This window comes from Trichoplax adhaerens, genomic scaffold, assembly GCF_000150275.1.
Source record: "Trichoplax adhaerens TRIADscaffold_3 genomic scaffold, whole genome shotgun sequence".
Taxonomy (NCBI): Eukaryota; Metazoa; Placozoa; class Uniplacotomia; order Trichoplacea; family Trichoplacidae; genus Trichoplax; species Trichoplax adhaerens.
In genome coordinates, this window is record NW_002060945.1 from 4280254 (window position 1) to 4290115 (window position 9862).

The following is a 9862-nucleotide window of genomic DNA, read 5'->3' on the forward strand; positions in this document are numbered from 1 at the left end:
AATTTGATCGAAGCAAAAATGTTTCACTTTTTCAGTTAATTTTTTAAACCCTATCTATATTTCAGTAGTATTTTATTTTTTCCTTCCCTATGATCTAAGAAACGTGTCATGAAAATAACAAATACTTCACAATTCAGTTGTCACGGAAAGTTATTATGAACTTAATCGACCTGACAGCGAACACATCTATTATCACTGACAGCCTACTGTGCTTTTGATTATTAAGAAAATTATTTACTGTAACTAATATTCTAAGTAAATGACGACGATAGAAACAACAGATTGCATTGTTAACTTAAAATTATACATGATAGCCTTAAAATATGCGTAATAAAATTTTTTAAATACTTTACGTATCGATACTATAGCTCACTTTCGTTACTACTTTATTTCCTATGGGAAACAAATATAACAATTGTAATAGGCTTTCCGAATAAATTTGAAGTGATATATAGTTTACTGTAGTAAGAAAGCCTTAAATTTTTCCTATGGGAGGAATCTATTCCTCACAATAGGAGCTGCGAGGGCCTTTACTGCCTTAATAGCATTACTTTGTTGCTGTTCAATCTTTGTGTCTATCTACATGGATAAAAGCAGACATCGATTATTCAGTAGAGTAGTATCCGTAGTTCATGGGTGCGGTAGTTAATATCAACTGTTGAAAGTGATACCTTGTATGACCGTAGCATATTTAGTGAACTCGTTATTGATGAAATTTGGGTTGAAATAGATATTTAATCGCAGATATACTGTGATTGATCATAAAGTTACAAATCTGTCGGTCCTATTAAATTAAAGGACGAGATACCGTAAGTGTGGTTTGACGCCGTTCAATAGAATATTGTAGTGTTAGAGCATACCCTTTCGCTCAACTACGAAATTTGTTCATCAAGTCAAAGGGCCTTGTCTTCATTTATGCAAAAATGTAATTGATTATGAAATTGTACCCACCTTTCACATTCATTCGCGTGGGAAATTACTGTATGGTGGAAGAAATCTTAAAGACAGTATTTATGCTAATGAGGCTTATTATTCTTCATTAGCATAGCCCTGTAATATTTAGTAAACCCGTGTAACTACAAACCTCTGTTAGATATGCAATATGTCGTTTTTGTTATAACTTATTTCACTGACTGAACTAATTTATCGCATAAAAATAGTAAATTAAAAACTGTTTGACTTCTACGAATTATCCCCATGACTGTAACTACGCGTAGAATTGACTCTATGTACGGTACAGTATGGTAGTACTGTAGAATATTTGTCTTTGATTTCGCTACTTATTTTACTAACAAAAAAGTAAATGATCGCCATAAGTTTATTTCTTAACTGAAATTTGATTCTATTCTAATGATCAATCTACCCTAACAATAACGTCAACTAGAAACCCTATTGATTACTGAAATAATCGAAATTTCAGCCATAGATTTAGTACAGTTCTAAAATTTTACTATATTAAACGGTTTTTCCTCTAACCGTTCGCATTATTTACAAGTAGCATTATTCATTCTTGAGTGAAAAATACAAATGCATGTTCACGCCTCAGGATGTTATTGATCGATTCGCGATTTAATGCTGATGTAATTTGCTATCTTATCATTCATTATCCACAGATTAGAGTATCACTATTATGTATTATCAGAAAACAATATCGTTACTTATTTTTGTCATTGAGAACACAAGCAGAGTTTTTCATTTGATAAGCCGAAAATGTAGACAGTGTCAATCATGGTCTTTATTTCGTCGATGAAGTAACATTTCAAATCGGTAATTAATCCAACTTTATACACACCCGAAAGACTTACAGTATTAAACCCTCTTGTCAAAGCTAAAATGCTTCTCTAAGCTAATTTCGGTGTCTTGAGGATGTTCTTTACTAGATATCTAATTTCCTGGGTACTGTTTTAAATAGGAGGGTAAACTGATTGGGTAGATCGATCTCAAGTATCAATGATATTCGAAAACTAAAGGGTTCACAACCTTGTCAGTAGGATAATAAACTTGATTTTAAAGTTAGCACAGTAAATTACTAATAAAAAATAGAAAAATTGATTTTGAAACCATTTCAACTTTGCTGTATTGATTACACGTGAATTTTTCCTGCTTTTTTGATCTTACGAGCACAACGTTCGGTCATTACTTCATTTTCGGTGATAATTCACCGACTTCCAAGCTCAGTGCCCTTGTATTCCTTTAGCTAAAGAAATAAGACTTTTCTATTACAGACTTGACTCCCGTCAAATTGACATTACAAGTATAATACTGAAAAAATGTAGTCACGTTTTCAAGTGAGAGCAAATCATCAATCCTTTCTGTTTTGTATGTGAAGCATGCGTAACCGATTGAGGTATATTCTATATATAAATTTCGTCGAAATAGTTAATATTTAGATCGAGTTGTGAACATGCTACTTCCACTTACATTATCAAATAGTTTACTAAGACAGAGAAACTCCTCAGGATATGTATAACATGCCGTTGCTACCATTACTTTACAGTGGAAAGGTACCCTGTTGAACTACTGTACGTTAGTAAAATATTTGTTATTTAAATACAATCCTAAAATTTTTTTAACTCCAGAAAACAATGCGTAATTAGACTCATTAATTAAAATGCAGTAAGCTAACGACTTTGCATATTTAGTCCAATTTTATGAATGACTATTTACTTTGCTTTATTTGTTTAACTGCCTCCTAATTGGCTAATTTAAAGATTTTAAACGTGCCGCTATCCCTTTTTTTTGATTTTTACAAATAAAGTGTATGAGTAACAAAGCAAATATGGAACGTGCATGACAAAATTACGCAGCAAGAGAGAACAAAATCGGATCAGTTTATCAAGGTGCTTTACTCATATTATCCTGCACGTTAAAGTACAGAAATGATAGAAAAATTACAGGAGAGCAAAACCTTTCCATGATAGCAAAAAAATTGTAAGAAAGCAGTATCAAAAGCTAATGTAGCTTAGCCACTCCAGTTAACAAAAATTCGTCTTCCGTCATTACGGTTCATTACTTATTTATAAGTAAGAATAGCTGTAGTTGTGAATTAACGTTGAACAGATCAATGCATAGACTTTTTGCTATCTTAGAATGCATGATTTATAGTGCAAAAAACATTTCTTAGAAAATACTGAACTTCAATGGTATTGCTGTAGAATAGAAAAAAGAATTAAAGTACCTAAATAAACTAAAAAATACGTACTTAGTACAGTGTATACTAGAAGTTCATGATAACAAAACTGATAACAAAATGAAACAGAATCAGTTTTAAAGCTATTTAGCATATCCAGTTAATGCGGACAGAAATGTATCACATCTCCCATATTGATAACTAGATTAATTAAAGCAAATGATGCTGCATTGACTGTAGAGCTATAAAAAATCGCCAGTCAATATAATAAACAAGTACAAATGGGTATCATATTGTACAAAAAATGATATGATACTGATGTAATGTTACATAAAATATTACATGAAATAACTTTTAGTGTTTTACATTATGACTCACGATAATAATGTCGTAGAGCCAAGTATCAAATGGAATAGCAAAAATCTTAAGTCATGACAGCCAATAATGAGTGTAGCATTATAAAACCATTCAGTAAAATGCCAACTTGTACGACTTAAAGCTGTTTCATTGAATTTGAATAAACTTCAAGATTACAGTATGATAAACGTTAGCTAAGAAAATTAAGTTACTATACAGTAGAACTGAATTAATCGTAACAAACTAAGTAGAAATACATATAGAATACACACACAAGCACACATACACACACACACATACACAGAAAAGTACAAGAATATCAGTGCGATATCCAAGACAACGATTACTTGAAGCAAGTAGTCAATTCGTCTACGTACCCATATCGACTGATTATTTACTGTTATTTTGTCCATCATCGATATACACTGTATAGACAGTATTTAGGATCATAGCATCGAGTATCATTTCGATACGACGTTCAACCAAAAATGACTTTTTTAGTTGACAATAACGATGAAATAGGCTATAATTTCCAATGGTAATATGACACATTATGATTAGTTTTACGCACTTGTTACGGTGATCGTTGTGGCTGTAGTCGCTTTAGCGGCAGCGATTATAGCAGCAGCGGCTCTATTGCTCTTGCTATTCGACACAGGTGTTACCGAACGAGAAGTAACTGTTTTACTAGGTGAAGTTGGTGTTGCACCCGCAGTAATCTTAATGGTCGTACTTGCATTCTTTATGGGTGAATTATTGACGGTATTCTTTTTGCTTTTATTGTAAGGTCCTCGTCTGCCTGTAGGATGAACGTAATTAGCATGGCGCTTAGCATGCTTGGATAGATGATCACTTCTCATGAAACGCTTATTGCAGACTGGACATTCGAAGCGTTTTTCACCAGTATGAGTTCTATAATGGCGAGCTAATTCATCGGATCGAGCAAACCTTTTACCACATTCAGACCAAGTGCAAGGGAAAGGACGTTCACCTACGAAATTATATCAAAAGTTGGACAACCGTTATAAATTAAGATATCATAGTATATTAATTAATTAATTATTCATCTCAAGCGCTACCAACGACTGACTACTTTACTTCTGTTACAGTCAACATTGATGTTATTAACGTTCTAGATTGTCCACATTAAAAAGTCATTACGTTAATCAACTATTCAGTTGGTGTAAGCAAGACATTTTCAAAAATTTACTATTTCTATCGAATGAAAATGGACATTATGTCACGCAAGTACTATATACTATCAAGACGTGCATGGGGTCAACAAGCCATCGTGTCTTTCAGAGTAAAAATGGCCGATGGATGTATTGTTCTGATCAATCAATTTGGGGTGGCTTTGTTTGTTAACAACTAAGCGCTAGTTAGGTTGATAAGTAGATGATCGCATCGGTGGCACGAGCCACGCAATCAAGTTAAGTGAAATATTTTCCATTGGATATTTGCCAACGCTAGCATAACAACAGCATTAATACAGTTAATATTGTCATTGATGGGCAGAATAATCAATAGCATATTTTTTCTTAATGGGATTAGCGGTTGTCATAGTCTTCGTCATGCTAAAACTTGGACAGTGGACCTCTATTATCGCCCTTTTGTATACTGGTAACAACGGGAGTCACGCCAGCTTAACTAATGTCAATGTTCTGATTGCACATTAGATGGTAAACAATTTTAAATTAGAGAGCGGGTTTTTTTTGTTTAACGGACGAAATCAGCATGGGGTTCAAATAGACGAATAAAATGATGTTGATGATCGATGAAGTGATAGCTCGGATGATTGGGATTTATATCCATGACACATACTGATTATCCTCAACCCCCCCCTACCGTTGACACACCATCTTTTGACATGAATAATAAAATGATTGCTGCAAAAATTACTCCTACTTTTCCATCGCTGTAAATAGATTGTACGTATTGATTTGTCTCATGCAACAGTCTTGACAAAAAAAAAACTATCATACGCGTATTATGCAAGATATTCATCAACGGTATAATGCAAGCGGAGGAGCGTGTAAATCTTAACGTGCCATACGTGCTTGTATATTAATCGAACATTGAGTGTGGGTATTTTTATAAAATCAAGTGAGAAAATTTTTCCACTGTAATTCATCAAGACGTTAACGCTATGCTTGCCGTAACTAATTGTGACGAGATCCATTTGAAATTGATATTGGAGTAGGACTGTATTGATTCGGAATGTTAAATCACTATCATTGTATGATTGTTGGCGATCTTTTTTTTATTTTACCACATGCCATCAATAACGTTATCATTAAACAAACTATTCTTAATATGACGACAAAATATGTACATGTACAGTCGGCAACGACAACGACGATGATGAATGCATGACCAGTAACGTATGCAAATCAAGAGGGAGAAAACATAGACGAATGATGAAGAGTCAACTTACTAACCTGTATGGGTTCGAATATGAGCTTTTAAATGGGAACTTTTACCATAGACTTTACCACAACCATCATAAGGGCAAGCGTGGATCTTTTTATTTTTAGGTCCTGGCTGAGCACGTCGACCTCGACCACCACCTCGCTTAGCTCCAGGTGTGGAATTTGGCTTTGGACCACGTTTATTGCCTGTAGTTGATGTTGTAGTTGTACTTTTCGTTACATTCTTGGAAGGATTGGTAGTTACCGTTGCGTTGATCGACTTGGGCGGAATTGGGGTAGTGTTTATTCGAGTTTGGGGTGGTAATTGCTGATGATGATGATGATGATGATGATGTTGTTGTTGTTGTTGTTGTTGAGGGCGAGGCATGACGGCCGTAGGAGGTTGTAGAGCTGCCATTTCGATCGGTTTTTCAGCAAAGCAATAAGCATAATATGGATTATGTTGGAAAGCGGCAGGATGGAGTTGAATACTAGGATTGGCATAGTCGACAATAAAATTTTTAATTGGGGAACATGAAGCAGAACCAGGATTACTATCAGGGGGAGACAGAGGCTGATAAAATGTGGGTGGCGTTGGTTGATGATGCATATTGGGTAGTTTATCGATCTCTCTTCCACTAAGACCAGCTAAAATTTTAGCCACTGTCATCATTTGACTTTCAGATGGTGGTGGTGCAACAATAGTTGGTTGATGGTATCGAGCATATTCAGCAGTATAGAAAACTTTATTACGTACATCGGCAGCAGTCGACATTGATAGTAAGCATTCAGCAGCAGCAGCATCAGGATTCATTCGGCGGAAAGATTTTGGTTTAGGACCAGCTGAAGGAGGAACAGCCATAGACGTCATGATTGTATTTTGTTGTACGGTATAGTTCAGATAGGGAGATAATTTTCAGTAGTAAATTAGACCAATTGGACGACGTAAGACAAAGAAATTTTTGAAAAGGTAGTACAAAAGCAAACGGGTAGATCAAATGTTGTCGGTCAGCGAAGCAGTAGTAGAGTAATGACTTTCAATGTAGTCCAAGCAGCTAGATTAAAAAGCAATTTGCCCTTGATTGATGGTACGTTTAGGATTAAGTCTTCCCTTGGGAATGGATGTCAAGTCCGTTGGTAAAGCAGTAATTAAGCCAGTGATTGCAGGCAATTTCTGGACGGTATGCTGTCAACAACCTACAATAAACGCAATACGACAATAGGGCATTAGGTAAGCAAGAGACTTGCTTTATTATTAATAATATTCAAGACGAAAATGAAAAGAAAAGAAAATAGCCATGATGATAGGCATCTAGTACAGTACGGTAGATGGAGTTTATCATGACTTGTCGATGATTGTATGGACAGTAACAAGTGAAAAGATTGACTAAATGATGATCCATGCCTATCCACTCTATCCGATATCTACTATATAGTGTGGGTTTTGCAGATAATCTCTCATCTTGAATAACATGATCGGTAAATTACTACTGCAAGAGATTGAGTTAACAATGGAAAAAAAAAAGCGAGTCCAAACGATCGATCATGCAGTGAGAATAAGTTATTGTATTTGTCCATGTAAGCAACAAGTGATTGATTATTAGTAGATTCTTGGCTTACCCAATCTAATCGAGTAGACGAAAGCGAAAAAGGTTGATGTTGAATCAAAATGAGAAGCAAGTTTTCAAACTTGTCGTAGGCCCAATGTGTTGAGAGGGGGGGGAGGAAAAGGGGGGGGGGGGTAAAAAAGAAGTGATGTGTTGAGTTCAACCGGTGGTGAAGAAAACTCGACTTTCCAACTTGGACTCGCTAACAACAGCAGCAAAGTAAATTGTGAAGCTTGAAACTAGTGGTAGGCGGGTTTTTATAGACTATCTTGTTGTCTAGGTACAACACCGATTTAATGAACACCTGCGAGCATTACATAGAAATAAAAGCGATCAACAGATGTTTTTTCTTTCAAATTTAGGCCCTGTAGACTTAATTACGCCTGCCAGGTGCTGCCAATATAAATTTTCTCAGTCGTACCGAGGGGGGGCGTAGCTTCCATCCATCGAACAATCAATAAAGGCACGCGTCATGACGCCGATCGATTGGTCGTACACTTCCAAGTCTATATACAACAAGTCAATGATGGCACGTGACATCTGCGCAAGTCAACAATGGCCATCATCGCCTCGGACATTCAGATTGGGAGTTGAAAGCGTTTCAACCATTCAACAATAGTCACCACTGGAGGGTATCAAACGATAGCGACATTATACAGTGCTTAGTATGGACTAGCCGGGATGACATGATTGGCATGACTCACAACCTCCATCCCATTCAATCACGTTACGGTACGGTACGGTACACAACGATGGACACTGTACCGTATGGACTGACGACAGTAGACACTTGACGCGCTACACTAGACTGGCCAATCATACGTGTTGGTGGAGATGTTTGAAAATGGGGTAGTCAAACGTTGCCTCGCGGTAGGCGTCGACCCTGCCATCCAAACTACCAGCAACCACTATGGTAACTGAAGAGTGCTCCCTCGACCCAGAGCGGATTTCTTCTTACCTTAGCGCAGTCCACTCTCAAGAATATACAAATGCTATGCTGATGATAGTACTCGTATATAGGCTTGAAATAGGAAATCTTTTAGCTAGTACTACTGCACCAACGAGTGACTCAAAGATTCCAAAGATCCTTGCTTCAACGTACAGTATACTGCATAATGATCCATTGCTTTCAGAATTCACTACCACCTTGCTACCTTGCTAAAGTAATCTCAATGTTTGCATATAGGATACAGAGAATTGCATGCCAAAAATTCACCTAAAGTGGCTACACTATGTTGCATACCAACTGGATACCATGATAGTTAGGCTGTACTATTTTCAATTCAATAACTAAGCGATAGTGATACTTTGACTGCAATCTTAGTGCCTAGTAGACGATACGATAGATTCAATGGACATGACGATTGTGACGACGATCAGCCGTCTATGCTACCAAATGAACCAACGCCAAGTTGATCTGCAACATTGGCTAGCAGCGATGATGAACGATAGTAAAATGCAACCAATGGAGTCAACAACTATCTTCCAAACACTATATACCGCAACTATGGACACGCACGGACCATACAATATGCAATAGTGTATGCAATAACTACAAGTATCAAGCCATAACACACGTCCATAAATGAATTTTTGTTGTTTATTAAATGGATATGGCAACTAGTAGTATTAATCCACAGTTCAATTTCAAACAAGCTTATACCTGCATACTAATAAATGTTGTTACAAAAATGCAAATTAGGTACACCAGGTGCAATAAATCATTTTAGCCATATGTTGAATGATTTGCGCATAATTTCAAAATATGAATTTGACAACGATTAGAATCAAGCTATGAAGACATAGTATCCACTAAATAAATTCATTTGCTATTACACTTAGACTGATATCCCATGTTAAAATAATTGTAACGATTAATGCAATATTAAGACTCTTGCAAGTAAAAATTTTCCGCATTTTGAGAAACATCTAAATTCGTAACGTATATTACGGCAGTGGGCTTTTACCACATTCCTCGTAGTATTATGATCATGTAATGTGAACAAGAAATAACTCTTACAAGTCCAATAGCCAATACCCCCAATTTTTCCAATAGGTAATGATTATTAAAGTCATAACCAAAGCGATTTACTACCTGTAGGTGTGCAAAATCAACTATCTCCACCTCCTTTCTAAACTACATATGCGGGCATTATTGTATTATTTCAATTTGCTATCTATTACCAGTAGTACGTTAAATGGAAAGGATAAACCATAACCATTGAAGTGTGGCATTTCTGTCCTAAGTTTCTCATTTTAATGATGCCATCATTTATTTATTAAAAAGGCACATTATAAAAAGCTGGTAGACTAACTTCGATAGTCCGGCTATTATGAACAATTTTGATAACATGACATGC

The 9862-nt window shown here is 35.9% G+C and overlaps 1 protein-coding gene across 1 annotated transcript; it reads right to left on the bottom strand.

Moving 5' to 3' along the window:
* Positions 1 to 4308: 4308 nt before the first annotated feature.
* TRIADDRAFT_8990 (uncharacterized protein) lies at positions 4309 to 6013 on the bottom strand (the record flags this gene model as incomplete). Its single annotated transcript, XM_002110958.1, has 2 exons — positions 4309 to 4478; positions 5926 to 6013. Coding segments are annotated over 2 exons (258 nt in total), but the record flags the coding sequence as incomplete, so codon positions are not given.
* Positions 6014 to 9862: the final 3849 nt, after the last annotated feature.